The 18794-nt window shown below is 40.9% G+C and overlaps 3 protein-coding genes across 3 annotated transcripts; all 3 read right to left on the bottom strand.

The window, feature by feature from the left end:
* Window positions 1–7144: 7144 nt before the first annotated feature.
* On the bottom strand, window positions 7145–8427 carry tmsb4x (thymosin beta 4 X-linked). The gene is made up of 3 exons (XM_079230610.1): window positions 8384–8427; window positions 7610–7722; window positions 7145–7518 (listed from the first exon to the last, which is right to left on the bottom strand). The coding sequence occupies exons 2-3, from the start codon at window positions 7707–7709 to the stop codon at window positions 7493–7495; spliced, it is 126 nt and encodes a 41-aa protein (XP_079086736.1). The 5' UTR covers window positions 7710–7722; window positions 8384–8427; the 3' UTR covers window positions 7145–7492.
* Window positions 8428–9221: 794 nt separating this feature from the next.
* tlr8a (toll-like receptor 8a) lies at window positions 9222–12938 on the bottom strand (the record flags this gene model as incomplete). The annotated part of the gene is made up of 2 exons (XM_079230905.1): window positions 9222–12428; window positions 12927–12938. The coding sequence occupies 2 exons, from the start codon at window positions 12936–12938 to the stop codon at window positions 9351–9353; spliced, it is 3090 nt and encodes a 1029-aa protein (XP_079087031.1). The 3' UTR covers window positions 9222–9350.
* A 943-nt stretch (window positions 12939–13881) lies between these two features.
* Window positions 13882–17509, bottom strand: LOC306747931 (toll-like receptor 7; the record flags this gene model as incomplete). Its single annotated transcript, XM_079231038.1, has 2 exons — window positions 17353–17509; window positions 13882–17031 (listed from the first exon to the last, which is right to left on the bottom strand). Exons 1-2 carry the CDS (start codon window positions 17365–17367, stop codon window positions 13882–13884), a joined length of 3165 nt encoding a protein of 1054 aa, XP_079087164.1. The 5' UTR covers window positions 17368–17509.
* Between the last annotated feature and the right edge of the window lie 1285 nt (window positions 17510–18794).

Raw genomic sequence — 18794 nt, 5'->3', positions numbered from 1 at the left:
ACACACACACACACACACGCACACACACACACACACACCTACACACACACACACACACACACACACACACACACACACACACACACACGCATCTCAGTGCTTATCCATGCTAGGCCTAATTACAGGGAGATCAAACCGTTCTCAGACCAATCTGAATGCCGTAGCTTTAGGCGCCTTGTTTCACAACAACTTCCGCGCACTGCTGCAAACATGGTTTGTGGGTTTCTATGGCACTATCACAACTGTTGGCCCTGAGTTGGGCCAACATTCTACACATCCAGTTAGGACATGCTTACCAGTTATTGGAAAACTGATAGCAAAGCACATTCTTCAGACAGTTCTCAACAAGCTGCCAACAAGCTGCTGGTCTTAGTGTGGCCCGTGGTGCCTGGTAGGCAAGGTTAAAAAGCAAACAATCATTAAAATAAGTCATGCAGGAACTGCGCATGTTTGGACAAGGCAACACACAAAAACTAAACACAATCATAGTTGCATGCAAGTTACATCAAACTAAATGTATAAGCATCATCAATTCTCAAAATATACAAACAGACTGCTGCACCAAAGTTTAAAATCTCACAAGTGTATTTTCTGCAGCTCTTGGTATCATTCATCATCATAAATCAAGCTGTCTGTGCAATTTGCACAACATGTTCCTTCGAAGCAGTGTAAATGTATGTATCTTGGCACATACAATAACATTCTGATGGCATAATTGCAAGCGGTTTGAAGTCTCGACTTGCAGCTCCTTATTTCCTATGTTTTCTGTTAACAGAATATCAGAGTCTTCACAGTCCCGTCGAGCATATGTGAAACTCACATACAAGCGTTTAAAAAAAAAAAAATTATGATACTTCATAAATCATCAGTTTACTTGTGTGTAAAGTTATGAACAGGTTCTTCTCTTGCTGACTTGCTTGCAAACAAGTATTAGAAATTCTGAAATGTAAAAGTTAATGTCACTGTGACTCTTCCACCACATCCTGCTACACGCCTTCTGGGGCTCGCTTCAGACACATTCACAAACAAGCTCCTGTAACACACAGCAGACAAGTAGTTAATGGTGAGGTGGGAAAGAGATTTAACAGCCAGGACACAATAATACTTATAACACGGTGTACTAAGAGTGAAGATAATCAGTTTTTTGCAAGACCAATAAAAAATACGAACACAAGCTTTAAAAAAAAGACACATGATAAATGCTTAAAAAGTGGTATATGTTATCAGAGGAATGCCTCTCATGTGCAGACACTGTAATAAGCAGCCAGGACAGCCATACTGTAACAGAGATACACCAGAGTGATTGCATAAGTGGGAGGAGAAGTTGACACATTGTGAGGATTTGTTAGGAGCATTATTTTGCCCTGGCATGATGCATACAAGGGCAACATCATTAGTGGAGCTTTGGTTCTCTGTGTCCAGTGACAGCAATAATGCCCATGTGTGTCAATGCCCTGTCCTATTATTCATGGGAAATGTTGCCAGAAGTCCTTGATGTGATTACTAAGACAATATCTGACAAAAACTGGATTGATGTTTTCTTTTGTTTATCATTTTCTTTCTTTCCTTCTTTTCTTTTGTCTTTCTTTTAGTTCGTCGTTTCAGACAAAATGGTTGACGGTGACATGGTATAAACTACATAAACTAATGTGGTGTACAAAAGCTGGGTCAAAAAAGACACCACAGAATGGACACCTAGACAAAAGCAGTATATTAGAAAAAACCCTGGTTCGGGCCCTGAAGTCATCATCACTATATTGCCATAATAACTGTGTGTCCTTGTAGAGGTTGTGTTCATTAATTTATACGAAGCTGAACGGCCCAGATTGCCAATAAAAGAACGACTTACTCAGCATCTGAGCCAGAAGGACAAACCCTTAGTTTACTTATGTCAACATTTCTGCATATGCAGCTCAGTGTTTGCATTTTGCCACTTCCACTTTTAAACACATACAATTTCCCTTATTCACTATGCAGATTCATCACAGTACTGATCACCATTCTCACTCATTCCTCTCACTTCCTTGTCTCTGTGTCAGACCTGATCTCTGTCATCATGCTGGTTTAGACCCTCACCTTGGTGTTGTAGGACTAAAGTCATAGAATGTAACACTGTGAATTCTTCCTGCGTGTCCACATATACTGTGAGTACATGAGGACGTTGGTGCTTAAGGGGGCATTTAGGATGCCAGGCTCACAGCTGGTGAGCCACTGAGCTCACCAGGGTGACTCTCGCAGCTGAAAGGTTGCATGCACATGTCACATTGAATCACTCTACACTGCATCTCCTCCGTCAGTGCACTCGGGACACATCTGCCTAGCTCGTCACATTGCACAAAATGTAGTCGAGCAAGCCAAAGAGGTCTTTCTTCTGTAACCGTCTTCACATCCTTGTTTGGTTGTTGAGCTCGATGCCATGCCATTATGTTTTTTTCGCAGGAACTAGGTCTTGAAATGTTCTGAAATAAGACATTTGTGTTGATAATTTAGACATGATGTTTCACATTTATTTCAGGAGTTTTTGAGTAATGAAAGCTTTGAGATAACATTTAGGGAGATGGAAATAATAGTAAAAAAAAAAAGAGTTAAAAAATGTCCTTGGTAGATGAGGATTCCTATTTTAGAAATTTGGACTCACCTCAGTATTTCTAAAATCCAGGTTTAATGCCTGCCTGTTCCTCTATTTCAGTGCAGTTTGTTTGTGTTTTGCATAGGTCGTTATGTTTTCTTTGAAGTCTTAAGACTAAAATGTTTTGCAACCAATACACATCTGGCAGAATCGGCCTGTGTGTGATTGTAATGGGGATACCTATGTGTTAAAATGTTTCTCCGTGGATAACTTACATTATTTTGTCTGCCTTCTGTTTATTGTGCTTGCTATCTTCTTTTTTCTTTTTAAAGTCATCACTTTACTTTAAGAATCCGCTTCTTCTGCTTTAGTAGGGAGTATTTTCATTCGGTTTCACAAAATAACCCACAAGGCTTTTTGGCAGCCACCTTTGCTCAGTAATTCTTCAGGCTAATATGATGAATGGTGCATTCCAGGTGCCTTCCTGGTGCTCATTACACTAACTAAAGGTTAAGAGCCCTCAGAGAATACGAAACAGGTCAGGCCACTCTTTATATGTGCTTTGTTAACCCGGCTTCTAATAGCTGTAAGATACTTTTTTTCTAGATTCCTATCAAAACCTGCACACAGATAAATAGTTGTATTTCCCTGCTAAGTGGTCAGTTTGTTAGCCAGATATATGGATAACCTCCCATCTGCCACAGATCTTAAGCACGTTTCTGGAAGTTTCTTTGTCACACATAGCAACCATTATGGTGTGTCACTGGATTGGCCGGCTCACACCCTCGGCTTTTGTGTCTACCTATCACACAATAGCAGCACTGCTTTTTCCCACCGTTGGTATGATAATGAAGACAAAGATGAATTGTCCTTTTTCTTGGTTCACTCTGAATCAGGAACATAAAGACGCTGAACCTCCCTTCACAGATGAATGCACATTTTTGTCCCAGCTTCAGCTTTGTATTACACCTGCGGTTAATAGTTTGAATTGAGTAAACCTTTCTCATCTAAAACAATCTGCATCCGTCATATGACTGACGTGTGACAGTATTAGTTTACTGACGGTAACATTCCATTATGTTCCTCTTCCTGATGAATATTTGTGATTATTCTGTTCCTCTTATTATTCTGTTCTGTTATTCTATGTCAGTGACAAAACAGATAACAGTCATTTGGTACCATTAGGATTTGTGATAAATAGATTCCTAAATAAAGATTTATACTATTTAGGCTATACATTTATACTGTGTCCTCTGAACCTTTTTGCTCAATGTAAGCTTTTACTTAAATAATCTCTTGAATAATTCAGAAAGTCCTTTGGGCATTTAAACTGGTGGTTTACGCAACAGTACACTGGCTAGCTGTAATGAGCATGCTGGAGCCGTGATTTATTTACAATAATGCATTAGGTGTTCCAGTAGAGCACAAACATGTTGGCTAACGTAAACATTGCTCAACCCCTAAATGCAAAGCTTGTGCCGAACCAGGAGAAACGTTTGGGCAGGTAGAACATGTCCATCGTGGTTTCAAGTGTTTCAAGCATTCTGTTGACTTGCAGTGTGAACCAAACCAGCAGAAGATAGTTGACTGGGAGTTTCACTTGTTTCACTTCACCCAGCAGCTATTCAGCAGTGTCAACAGAGAATTTCTGAAATCATTACTACTGTACTTGCACCAATTTAGTGATCCTCATCAAATTGCCAGCTTAATTGAATTGATCTAGTGCTCTGAACAACACTGCAGTCTCTTTGATCATGTGAACATGTTCGTGAAGCTAAAATCTCCCGTCTGCTACCATGGAAACACTGCGCAAGAAATATGCACAGGGCATTCAGGTTTTAGTCTGAACATGAGGAAGCAGCAGAGATGGGTTTTACCGTGCTGCTGCTGCAGCAGCTGTGAGATCCTGTCATGTCCGCCTGCATGTAAAAACAACCACCTGTGGGAAGAAGCATTGTTTTTGCCCCTGTAGAATTTCCTTTTAAAGAAAAAAAAACATGTCAGGGGATTTGCTGCTACTATCAAGAGGGGTTTATTATTTCATGCATGTTGTTTATTGTATTTTCATTCATTTGCATTAGTGAAGCAGAATATCATGCTGTCAGATGTATGTATGATAAATAAACTACATTTCATACAGTTCCTGACTGAATTTACGCCAGCGCTTCATGTCTAAGCCACTTAGGCAGAGTAACACTATCGTATGGTTGTTGGGATACAGTATGCTAAAAATCTAGTGTGGTTTCATTCTGAAAGTACATTACGTGTATCCAGAGGCAGTCTAAGACACATCTGTGTTTTTTGTATTGGGCTGCAGTCAGTCCGCACCACAGCCGCTCCAGAGGGTGCCCGTCACAACACTGGCAGATGGCCTCTTGGGGCCTCAAGCCAAGTTCACCACAATCAGCCCTTAGTGTAATTTGCATCCCATTTCACAGACAGTTATCATGTCTTGACTGGGGCTGACCCACATGTGGAGCAGCAGCAGCAAAAACAGGGTAACCCAGTACTATGGTACAGTAAACATTTTGATCGTTCCGACATCTCGTGTCTCAAAGTGTCCATGAGCATAATGCTGCATTCATGTAGTAGGGTTGTCAGGAGATGTCTGTCTGTGGCTGTATACATACGTCACTTATCAGTTTAGCAGTGTGGACAGCGTGTAACAGGAGAAGTCAGTGTCTTGTAATGTGTTATATTAGCTAGTGCTTTCCCCAAAGCACACATTGTTATAGGACACTGAGGAGCTGTTGTGTGGCAAGACTACACATAAGGATGATAGAAGACTGGGGAGGGGGCGGGGGGATCATCACAGATGTGATTATAAATATGGCCTTTTGGTGCTCCCTGAAAGGGTTATGGAAAAATAAGCTAACATGTCCAATTTCCCACACTACGAATGACCCTAGATCAAATGCACCCTGATGAAGAGGATAAATGTGAACTTGTTCCAATCCCTCAGTAGAGCCTGTTATTACAGCACAGCCGTTATTGTCTATAGACATTACAGTTATGTAATCCTTCTCCCCAAATTAAATAGTTGTGTGCCGCGGAGTGAGGTAGGATAGGTTCCCTTTCTGTAAATATTGTTCCTTTTACTTTTACCTTGGTAACCCTAAACTGCAGCCTCGTCAGTGCTTTAGTTTCCACATTCAATGAGGTCACTAAGGCCAAGGCTTTAATTTACTCAAAGCACTCAGGACTATCATTGCATACAGTAGGGATGGGTATCGTTTGGGTTTTTTCCGATACCGGTGCTAAACCGATACTTTTAAAACGATATCGGTGCCTAAACGGTGCCTGAACCGATACTTTTTTATTGCCAAGGAAATTCCTTTTCTTAAAATTTAACAATATATTAACTGTTTAAAGTATACTTTACATATAAATAAATAAATAAATAAATTCACGCAACAAACTTGTCTTCAAACTACAGCTTCAAACCTTTTAACTTCAAACTATAAACAATATATATTTAAAAAAAGAAGAGACACAAGCATCAGGTGGCCTGATGGGACCGTGTGCAACAGAACTCAGCCACTGTTGGATTCTACAAACTGCTGCTTTACTGGACTACACGTCATCATTAATATCAACTTGAGAGATTTGAGGACAGACGTTCAAAAGCTCGTGCTCGTGTCGGCAGCGATCTCTATGTGCGCGCGTTGTGAGTGTTGTGTGAGCGCTGGAAGCCCCGCCCCCTCGAGCCCCGCTCTGCATGCAGGCGGACAACAGAGAGTGGAGGACTGTGCTCTGATCCGCGCTATTTTAATAGTATCGATCAAAATCCTATAGTTTTTAACGTACGGGTACCGCGCCATCTTTTTAGTATTTATATACCGAGCAACATTACAGAGTAGGGTAAAAAAAAAATTTAAATCGGCTCAGGCACCGGAAGAAAGCACCGAAATCTGCGTTGCTTTTCGGTCCGGTAGGTACCCAACCCTAAATAGGAGTAACACTGAGTGGGCAAATTAGTTTTAAACGTCAGTTTAAGGATTCCAAGTTTCCCTTTCCATCAGTAATTACTAGTTGTACATCTCTCAAATTGCCAATTCTCTCATCTGTAGACAATGAAATATCAGTGCCTCCAGGGTTAATGTTTTGAGCATGTGGGCACTTTGTCTCCGAAGACATTAGAATAAAGCTGGTTTGGTATTACATGTAAACTGTCTAGGGTCAACACTACAAGGCTGCCATTCATTGTAGGAGCAATTCCAGACTATTCTGCCTTTTAGTGGCTCTTTTATATTAAAAACAATTTCCTAGGCCATGGAAACTGGCTTCAAGTGTGGTTCCTCTTTGGTGCACAAGCAGCAGATTCCAGGTGTATGAGAAATGTCACATTTTTGCCATTACAAAACCTTTGGAGCATAGTTTAACTTTTTTATTAAAGCATGCAGTGACTTTTAAGTCAGCTGAACTTCACTGGCGCTAAAGACAGCCAACGCCTACAAAGTTCTCACATAGAAGTTTGTAGAGTGTAAAGCTAAAGTCACAGCCAAAGCTGGTTCTTAATTAAAGCTGCAGGTGGATGGTTTGAAACTGTCAGTGTAAAACCACAAGGAGCCAAAGTCAGTTTACATTTTTTTATTTTGCATATTTAACAAGCTTGTGCATTCCAGATTTTCTTACAAAAGACTGCTTGCCATGTGAGCATTCACAAGTGGCAAATCATAGGGAAGTGTAGGGCCCTCAGTCGTTTCATGACACGTCGTCTCCAACCACCACACAATAGATCATCCACAGCAACAGAAGACAAGGAACCCATGCTGACAAGCTACACTTCCTACTGTACAGAACGACATCAGCCGAGTTAGTGGCGTGGTGGCTTAAGTCATGTTTTTAAAGTACCTCAAGTGGAATACACATTGAACAGAAAGAGTAGTAAGGCTTGTGAAATGTACAATGCACGGCGATCCATTATCCAGACTTCTCCTGCTCGATGGCTGGAAGAAAAAAAAAAGTTCACATTAGAGCAAAGGTTGTAGTCATAGAAAATACATTTCCTGGATTAAGGTCAGCATGTACATCACATACTTTCTTTGGTTGGCAGGGTGTTTTTCTCTTCGGTTGCAGTCTTCTTCAGCTTGCTCTTGTCGAACTGTGTGACTTCCTCGATGTTAGGTTTGTCACCCATTTCTGCAGAGGGTCTAAACAGACATGGAAACATAAATTAGTGGTCGTTCAAGAGTCCAATCAGAACACACCTGGGCAGCTAGTTAGGGAGCACAACAGCTTGAAGGGCCATTTACACGATCTGTTTTGTCAAAACCATCAACTAATGCCGAGAAAAACTACGAGGGCTGTGTAAAACACGCCGCGTGTGCGTATCAGCGCATGACTTAAGACACGCTTGAGTCAGTTAGTGGACGTGTGCAGCAGCGGAGGGGACACCGCCCTTCAATGCAATCTAGACGTGCAGACTGCCTTCAGTAGAAACCCCCACCCCTCGGAACAATACACCAGATACAAATAATAAAAAAAGAAAAGGGCAGAGCATGTGTAGTCATAATTAATGTTCGGTTTAACGAGTTGACAAACTAACAACGCGTGCGACATTTGTTTGTCTTCATACACAAAACAAAGACAAGCGTTGCCCTCCTGTAGCATTTCTTTGAGTAGGTCGCACCAGCAGGCATTTTCCGATTAATTCCAGCGGCTTTTAACGCATCATGAGCAGCTGACTGATAGCTAATCATCAGACATTGTAAGACTACGAGAAACGTACTCACTACACTGAATCAATGATTAATAAAGAAACAATATAAGCACACTTAAAATTAAACGTGCACATGACGGACTCGCACTCACCTGGTTGTACTATCGTAGATCTGACGGGATGCACGTGCTGCTGCTTAGGAGCGGAGTGATGACTGGAGCTGCGATCGCGGTATAAATACTGCGCAGTATGCAAATAGCCATCTGACGTCACGTCACGTCCACGGTTTTGAAAACCTGCTTTTGTACAAATATTTAGTTTGCTTTAAATTACTAAAATTATCCGACACTGAGTATATTGTAGCCATATTTTAAAATAAGGCACGCCAGTGAATTTATATGAAGGGAACACAACTGCAGCCACATTAATCAGTTCATATGTGTGAGTGAAATCACTCCGTCAGTCGCCATTAATAAAGGTGTCTTTATCACCACAGCCGTTCGTTATTCGTGCCACAAAGCGAGTACAAATGTGGGCTGTAGGTGGATTTAAGATTGAGATTATGAGTTGACTGGTTTGGGTTTAACCTGCACAAAACGTCCAATTAAACATGTATCAGGGGGCGACCCCTTGTGGACAAACACAGGTATCACCAGGAAGTGTAGATCGATGGGGATTTCATTAGAACTGCAGATTGGACATTCAGAATGTATTGCTCTTCAATTCTTAAATTGTTAAGCGTTTTGGTCGCGCAAGTTTTCTTTTGACTCTCATATTGAGTCTTGACAAATTAAATTTAGGCATATTACTTAAAATAAAGGATAAGGCAGCACATTTTCAACAAACTTGTGAGACCAGATAACATCTCAAAAAGGCAGATTTTAAACAAACTGATTCATTCAATAAACTCTTTTACACACAAGACATTCATTATCACTGTAAACAAAAACAAAATATAAATGTGTTTATTTGGCTTCAATTAAGCCCCAAGCAGATAATTCCAAGTTATGCAGGACCACATCAGAGTTGACATAACACACTCATTTTAAACAGGCTCCAGATATTACTGTCAATATTTTAAAGTTAGGGCTAAATCACTCCCAGGCAATTGTCGTCAGTTCACTTGACGCCAAAGTACTTTGAATAAGTCTTGTTGCATATCGCCTGGTTGTCCACTCTGACCACATTCCTCAAGGTTTGCCAAAACCAGGGCTTTGCAGCAGCTGTTCTTGGCCACTCCAAGACACTTTTCCCACACATTCTCCTCCTCAGGCGCAGAAAGTGAGAATGCTGCAGGACGGGTTCCAGCATCAGCAGCACGATCACGTCCATGTTTTCATCCAGCAGTCTTTGGTGGGCCAGACACATTGCCAGCTTGAAAGCCCCGGTCCTGACGTAGTCCTCGGTCAAGACGAACAAGGTCTTGCGACTGTACCGGATGCTCTGAGCGAGGTTCTCCACCAGTGGGGCTCCAGGGGGCCAGTCCCTCTCCTCCAGACACAGAGGAAGATGCTTATCGCCTTCCTCCTCTAGTTCCACTCGCAGATTCGTCATCACCCACTCAGAGACATACGGATCTCTGGTATCGTACGTCACAAAGACGTCATAAACACAGTCTGGTGAGTTCAAAGATCTGTATCCTTTCAGCTTAGCTTTCATATAGTGAAGCACGTAGGAAGCATCCCAGTAAAACAAGTGAGCAACTGTTGCCACAATCATGAAAATAATAATGAAGGAATTTGTGAGAGTGTAGATCAAGAACGCCTCACTGTCATTTACACACTGGTTGATCTTAAAGTAGATCAGAGCTTGGCCCTTCTGGTTCGCTGGTGTGTCGCATGTCACCTCGGAGGTCAGTCTAGGGATCTTTACATCACTGTTTTCAATCCACACGATGAAATCTAATGAATCACAGGTACACTGGAACGGGTTTCTCTGCATGAACAACGTCTGAATCTGAGATTCGGGTCTGGGTTGGAAGGTGGATTGATTGATTATAGTCAGTTTGTTGTTGTTGAGGCTGAGAGTCGTGAGGCTTTTGGCACCCTTCAGAAACCCATTGTCCAGGTGGAAGATGTGATTATGACTCAGGTCAAGGAAAGTCAAAGAGACGTTTGAGTTTATAACTGTCACATTGATTAAAGAATTGAAGCTTAGGTCTAAAATTTGAAGTTGATGGAAACACTTGAGTTTGTCCCATGTAAAATCAGTAAGCAGATTGTGATTTATGCGTAGTGTGGTGAGGTTAGGCGGCAAATTTTCATAAACATTGTCGGGAATCTTTACAATCCTGTTGTGGGATATATCTAAAATTGTCAAATTAGTAAGATTAGTAAAAAGCATCTTATATGAGCCATCCCTTTCTTTCCAAAGAGTCCCGAGAAAATTGTTTGTAAACTGAAGTTCTGTTAATGATTTGCTGTGCATTCTTTTCGTTGTCAATGTGGAAATGGAATTATGACTCATATTCAGCACCCTCAGAGCAGGCAGATTTTTTGTGAAATTTAAATTGTGCGTTACACCATATGCTTTAAAGTAGTGGTCATTGTGACTGAGGTCTAGCACTTGTAGTTCCTCAAGTTCTTTGAAGGCGTTGTCATAGGCCAGATCAATCCTATTGAATGACAGGTCCAGGTATGCCAGATTAGGCAGTGAGGAGAACTCTGTTCCATTAAGCGCTGATGAAAATCCATTACCGGAGAGGTTGAGGCATGCAATATGTCTATAGCCATCAAATTGCGTCGGACTAATGAAAAATAGATTGTTTGAGCTGAGGATTAGCACGCGTCCAGCGTCAAAGCACTCTTGTTTGATTAGGCCGTGTGATAGTTCATAATCAAAATCTTTCGGATGGGGTTTATTGAGCGGTGAAACAGAGAGGTCCGACCCCTGATTGTATCCGTTACTTGGATTTGGGGCACTCACTGTGATGGGATACAACCTGTTTTCTGCGAGGTATATCATTTTCAGGTAGATAAATTGTTGGAATATGCTGGAATCCAAGTGAATAATGAAGTTAGTCCCCAAGTTGAGTGCAGACATGTTTTTAAGGTTGTACAGAGGTCTGAGCGTGTCCGGTCCAATATTCTGGAAGACCAAACCCTCCAAATGCAAAGTTCTGAGAGACACCAGATTTGAAAAGTCGTTTGACAGATTTAATGTCGCAGGGTAAAACTTGAGAGCAAAGTTGAAAGAGAGATCAATTATTTCTAACTTTGGGAGATATTTTAGAAATGTTGCCTCCACAGTAATTGCTTTTAATAAGAAGTTGAACGACAGGAACAGTTCTTTAAGCTGGCCTAGACTCTCAAACCATGAGGGATTCAGGTGGTCCAGGGAGTTTCCTCCCAGGTTCAGTATTTTAAGCTTTGTTAGATTCTGGAATGCATTAGGATGGATACTAAGAGACATGTTTTGGCAAGGAACACAAGGAAATGGAGCATTTTGACATCTTGGACAGTTCCCTTCTATTTTTAGGACTTTTAAATTTGGTAGCCGCAGAAAATCATACTCAGATATGTGCTGGATTCCGTTAGAACCCAGCTTTAACGTGCTTAATGATTGGGGTAATCCTCTGGGAACTTCTGTTAGGTTGTTAGAAGACAAGTCCAGAACCTGCAGTTTGCTCATTACTGCAAAACTGTCTTCCATAATTGTTACAGATCTCCCACAAGGGTTCCAGGTGTAGCAGTTTCTGGATAACCATAAATGAGTCACGTTTGTTAAGCCGACGAGGCTCCTGTTGTCCAACAACATTATCTGGTTATTGCTCAGGTCGAGGAGTTCCACGCTGAGAGGGAGATTGCCAGGAATTTCTTTCAGACAGTTGCCAGTCAGTCTCAGTTCTTGCAGTTTTGTCAGATTTTTGAAAGCATTCGCAGCAATGATCACCGCTTTGTTCTTGTTTGCCCAGTTGAGACTGAGTTGAGTCAGATTCTGCAGGTTGGAAAACGAATCAACCGAAATATTCTTAATGGAGTTCTCTGATAAGATGAGTTCAGTTGCATTAGTGGTTATCCCAGAAGGTACCTTATGCAGATGACGCCCTTTACAGTCAAATAGGACCTTAGAGGTATTGTAGGCTGTGACATCACAAGGGAACTGCGATGTCATCCACACAGGTTTACATGCAGCAGGCTGGATCTCATACTGGCAACTCAGACAGAACAGCAGCAAGTGCATCCAGTGAGTGACGGTCTGTAGATGAACAATAGAAAGGATTAAGGATAGGTTTTGCAATACCTTAAAACAATAGTTAGAAGGTATGATTACAGCTGAGACAATCTTGTTCAATGTTTATATGGGCACCCGACTCCTGAATGAGAACAGACTTAACACACTGTGAATCTATCCTTAAAGTATTGGAAATTACTTTTCAGAATGGTTCCACTTGTACCCAGCAGGTGGCAGCACTCTGCAGGTTAAATATCACCTCAGTGGAATAACTGCTCTTGGCAGTTTGAATTATGAATTCTGTTAACCCCTTTACAGCCCAACGATGTAACTAAGGAAGTCATGTCTTCCTCCAAAAACTACATATTGTCACTGTAATGTCTGGTTTTCCTTTTATTCCCCATCAGCTGCTGTAGGTTGTTAAGAGTGCTTCACACTGAAAGACAGTATCACGTATATATTCTGTACTAATAGAATAAAGATAATAGGATATAGTTTTTAAAACTTTAATGTATTATTTACTGTAGAACACATCATTATCCAAAATGCCATTGAACAGTTTTCAATGAGTCAAAGTATACACAGTTACTCCAATATAATCTAATGTCATAAAGTGAATGACAGAATCACAAAGTCATTACAGATTACATTACACATCCAATTAAAAAGCACAGGCAGGCAACCATGAAATCCATAATACACCCTGATGAAGAAGAAGTCTCTGTAAAACGTTTAGTATTTCAGTAGAGATATATATATATATATATATCTACGAGCAAATAGTACAAATAAAGTTCAGAGAAACGTATCAATAAAACTCACCATTGTGCATGTACTCTTTTGACTCCTTATGACAAACTGGAAAAACCCTGAAAAAAGTTTGCAATCTTTCATGTAAAATTGAAAATGAACTATTTGTTAAAAAACTATGCCTGTCTTGTGTGTCATGAAGTCACCGAAAAGTAAAAAAATCCTACTCAGTAAAGGATTACAAATATATATATATATATATATATATATATATATATATAAAACTTTGTTGCTGAAGTCAAACAAAAGCAACAAAGTGGCTGGTGCTCACAACAAGGCTCTCTGAAAGTAGCATGTGAATTGAAGAAGTGAGTCATTTCCTGTTCCCTTTTTCATGTTTGCAGTTTTGTTGCTCTCTCAAAGTGAAAATTATTATTCTCTGTGGAGATGGAAAAGAGACTCTACTGTGTGATGTGACTCCAAAAAAGTACATTGGTATTTAACATCGTCATTTCAAAAGCACAAAATTAAACAGGAAAACAAAGTAATGATATAAAGTCATTGATTGACAAAATTGGAACGATAGAATGTGAGATATGACAAAAAAGGGACCCGTGGTAGGATGAGGGTTAAAGAGGGTTGTTAAAACATTGAAATTCACAACAGAATTACATTCAGACCAATCTTAAATTAAAGGAGGAACTAAGTATCACAGTATATTGTTTTTTTACAGTGTCTCTTTAAATAGATTGTTGTATTGCTTGTGACTTTCAGTTGCTAAAACACTTCTCAGGCTGAACCAGAAGTACAGCTGGGCTTGAGGGTTCGTTGGCCACTCCAGCACAGACCGCTTATACAGTCTCTTCCTTAATCTCAGGTACCTCGAATTGGAAGGTACTTTCTCCAAGAAGATCAGTACAATAACGTCATTTCTTTCATCCATTAGCCTTTGGTGGGCCATGTAAAAAGCTGTCTTGAAGTTGCCACTCTTGATGTATTTGCTGGTGAGAATGAACACCGTCCTCTTGCTGTTGTGGATGCTCTGGGAGAGGTTGTCGATCAGGGGGCATCCAGGCATCCAGTCCCGTTCCTCCAGACACAGCGTCAGGCGACGATCTCCGTGTTCCTCCAGATGAGCGCACATTTCCTTCATCACCCACTCTGTCACCGCCGAGTCCTCCTTGTCATATATCACAAAGGCATCATAGGCAGAGCTTTGGGAGTACAGGCGGCTGTAACCTTTGAGCTTTGCCCTGCAGAAGTGGTAGATGTACCAGACGTCCCACAGGAAGAGATGACTGGAGATTGACAGGGTGAGGAAGCTGAGGACGAGGGAAGTCATCAGGGTGAAGAGGATGATTGACAGGTAGCTGTGCTGGCAGGCCAGCAGGTCCACTGAGATCACAGGATGACCTCTCTGTGCCCCGGGGCTGGCGCATGTAACATCCGTGGCCAGTCTGGGGATGGTCACTGTGGTCCTGTTGAGCCATGTGACAAACCAAGTAGCATTGCAAGTGCACAGGAATCTGTTTTTGTGCAGAAGCAGCATGTCCATCTTCTCAACGACATCATCTGGAAAGCTGGATTTCTCTATGTGCTGTATGTGATTATAACTAAGATCCAGGTATTTTAAGTTGTAGGCATCCTTGAGGAAATCTGGTGTGAGTTTTAGGATTTGATTTTTATGTAAAAGGAGCTTCTTCAGAGATTTGGTACAGATTGACAGCATTGGTGGAACAGTGGTCAGACTGTTTCCACTGAGATCTAAGACTTCCAAAGATTTTAGAAGCTGTAGTTTCTCCCAATTTAAGGATTCATCTTTTAGTCTGTTGTTTTTGATGTAGAGCTCAGATAGTTTGTCTGGCAAACCGCTGAACACTTCTGGGGGAATGAAATTGAGGTTATTAGAAGAGATGTCGAGGACGGTCAGATTAAGTAAGTTCTTGAAATAATTGACGTATCTGGTGTCCCCGTCTCTCCACAACATATCTAACCGGTTATCTCTGAACTCTAACCTCTCTAGGGATTCACTCTCCAGCTCTGTGTTAGTGGAAGTAGAGATCTTGTTGTGGTTCATGAGCAATATCTTGAGATTTTTCAAATTCCTAGTAAAATTGAGCATGTGAGTCAAGCCCTCTGACTCAAAGTAATGGTTGTTGTAACTTATATCCAAGATGACCAGACTTTTCAGCTCTTGAAACGCAGTGGAGTAGAGCAGATCCAGGCGATTAGAGGAGAAGTCTAGATATTGTAAATTAATCAGATATGTAAATTCAGAGCCATTCAGACTTTGGCTCATTGCATTACCAGACAGATTGAGGCATCGCAGCTCTCCGAGATTTAGAAATCTTGAATGCAAGAAGAAAATGTTGTTTCTGCTCACATCCAGGGTTTTGCCAAACTGACTACAATTATTGTTGACAAAGGATGCAATCGTTCCAAGTTCTTTATCTTTGTATTTGCAGCTGCGTGCATATTCATCATATCTGAAGTAATGAATCTCTCTCACTTCCTCACTTTGGTACGGCGCTGTAGCCGACATGGGAGACCAGTTCAAGGGCTCCCCGCCAGTAAAACCGACTCCATCTTGGCCGTCAGAGGGGGAAGATATCTTGTTGTCAGACAGACTGATTATTTTAAAGCTTTTTAGTTCCATCAGAATACTTAGGTTTGTCATTTTGATAAAGTTTGTACCTAGATCTAAAACCTCCAAGTTTGTGAGAGGTTTTAAAGGAGCAATGCTCTCTGGCTGGAGCTGCTGAAACACAAAGCCCTTCAGTCTGAGAATTCGAAGGGATTTGAGGGAGGAGAAACTGCAGCTCAGCTTCAGCGTTTGAGGGTACTTCTGAAGCTCATAGTTAAATGAAAGGTCCAATTCTTCCAGTTTCCCCAGGAATTGTGGGAAGTCCGTGACTGCTATCGCCCTCGCTAAAAAGTTTGACGAGAGGTCAAGCTCTCTGAGCTCTGTTGTGCTGGCAAACCACTCAGACTGCACACATGTCAGCGAGTTACTGTGCAGGCGCAGCGTCTTTAGTTTGGTCAACATTTTAAAAGCCGTCTTGCTGATATTAAGTGGGGAATTATTTGGGCACGGAATGCATGGGAAAGGAGCGTTGTAGCATCGTGGACAGTTTCCGCTAATATCTAGAATCTCAAGGTTAGTTAAGTTTTTGAAATCCTCATCAGTGACTACTTTAATGTTGTTGTTGTAGAGGTACAACTCCTTCATACTTGTGGGTAGTTGATGTGGAATAAAGGATAAGTTATTTGACTTAAGACACAGCAATGTTAAATTGTTTAGCTGTAAAAATGCACCGTCCTCTATAGCATAGGAAGCATTACATGGGTTACGGTAATAACAGTTTTGACTGAGATACAGCATCTCAATATTTCTAATCTCAGAGAGGTTTACTTTAGAAATACTATAAATGTGATTCACTTCCAAACTCAGCAGGATCAGGTTTTGAGGGAGGCCTTTCGGTATAGTGTAGAGCTGATTGCCATCTAGATACAATGCTCGCAGGTTCCTCAAACTGGTAAAGGTGTTTTCCTTTATTATCACACTCTCAGTGCACATGCGGTCCTTGGGCCCAATTTTGATGGGCACACAGTTGCACCTCATGTCAATTTCCTTCAGGTTCTCCAGACCGATAAAGGAGGTTGAGTTTAACTGAGGAATATGGTTGATGGTGAGCGTCAGATTGGTTGTGTCACTTGGGATGCCTCGCGGGATATCTTTGAGGCCTCTCTCAGTGCAGTCAACCGTCACGCTGCCGTTTTTGTCCTCGACAACATCACATGGCAGAGTTTTTGGATAAGAAACGCGAGCTGTTGACATGGAAAGGCCACACCACAGGCCCAGCAGTGCCACACACATCTGTATAGAAACACAGGTGGTTCACTGGGAAGTACATGCAGGTGGTAAGCTAAAAATGCAGTTATATAACTAAGAAAACACACACAATGCACATACAAAGCATGCTACAATCAACATTAATTAATAACACAAGATGATAACAAATATGCTACTTCATAACACACCTATAGCAACGGGTACAAGCTAGTTCCTCATTGTCAACCTTTCCATGAAGTTTACAGCCATTCTGATCAAAGTCAACCTGCCATTTCACAACTTATGCAAAATGCAATCATAATACTAATACAATACAGTACATAGACAAAGATAAATGATACTCACAAGATGGAAGAACATTGTTCACGAGAGATTTAAAAGAGGTCCTGCTACGAGTCAAGTTGTCAAGTTTGATGGAGTACTGAAAGAAGTTCAACATTGATGATCAGCTCTAAGGGGATGAGCTGAAAGTAACAGGTGGCTGGGCTAGCCCATTGTGTGCATAATTAGCCAGCGTCACTTCCCTATTTTCACAAATCACACACATCCAAATCTTCCATCTTTTACAATGTGTGTTCGATAACGGTCGACTGATCGCGTTTTGTTAAATAAAAGTGCTTCATACAAAGAATACTATGCAGAGGTTTCCTGATAGTGTCTTGCTCTTAGCACAGTATAACAGCACAGCTGAATGAGTTGTGGGTTATTCAGTTGTGGAAAGAGCGGTTTCATTTCTGGTTCGCCTGCAGGAGAAAGTGAAACCCGAGCTTGGGTTTAGGTTTAGCAGCTTACATGGTAAACATGCTATTCTGGAAGCAGGCAGAATCTTTTTCCTTTACCTTTGGCTACTTTGTGGCTACGGCTGAATACCATTTACTCTAATGCGTGATCTGCCCAGACAGAATGTGTGAATGTTTGGCCCTTTATTTGAAAAACCCAATGCAGGAATAGATACTGTAGTTTTAGAAAAAACATCCCCCTGATTAACTTCTTTCAGTAAAATGCATGATTACAAGGTGGCTTGTTCAGCATGGCTAGCTGCATATCCTGCCACACAAGAGCATGCTAGTATTTAGCATGGTGTAGACTTATAGATGCACGACCAACATGTGCTCCTCTCATACATAACAGTGTGCAAACTCTCTCTCTCCCGCCCCTTGCAATTGGGCCATCATCATCATTAATGCAAAAAGCATTACCACCACTAAGGCTTGAGAATATGGTCAAATCCTTAATTATTAAACATAGTTATAAAACTAAACACGTGTCAAGTAACTTTTCTGTATGAATAATGCAATTTTAGGAGCAAACTTGTATAATCTAGAACAGTTGTAACGCTTCAGAGATAAACTGAAAAAGTGTATTAATGATCATGAATTTGCATCCACTACTGCAACATTAGATAGAAAATGTGGCACTGTGTGAGAGGTTGGTAATTAACACAACCTCTCTTTGCACACACAAACAGACACAAATCCTTTAAAGTTTTAATCTTTTTAATGATGTTGACAAAAAAGAACAGGAAAGGACTCAGTGCTCATGTGTAAAGTAATTAATAAATTAAGGTGAATCCAGCAAAAACAAGTCTTATGCATTACTTAATTGAACATGTCTTGTCCTGTGCAATGATTTGTCTAGAGCTGTATATACTGTAGTTTATGCATTTCTCCAACATATATACAATGTATAAACAAGGTACCAATAAGGTTGTAATAATCTACATGTTAAGCCCCTAATATAACCAATAAATAATTGAAAATAATCCCTATTATATAATATAAGATAGT

This window comes from Taurulus bubalis (assembly GCF_910589615.1).
Source record: "Taurulus bubalis genome assembly, chromosome: 15".
NCBI lineage: Eukaryota > Metazoa > Chordata > Actinopteri > Perciformes > Cottidae > Taurulus > Taurulus bubalis.
Note: the sequence above shows the minus strand (reverse complement) of the source record. Positions and strands in the feature narration are given on the sequence as shown.

What these genes read in the sequence shown, in the direction of transcription:
- tmsb4x (XM_079230610.1), bottom strand. Translation starts at nt 7,709, where the DNA reads ATGGGTGACAAACCTAACATCGAGGAAGTCACACAGTTCGACAAGAGC. An exon ending in CACCCTGCCAACCAAAGAAA is followed by an intron (nt 7,519 to 7,609) that starts GTATGTGATGTA and finishes TTTTTCTTCCAG; the next exon opens with CCATCGAGCAGGAGAAGTCT.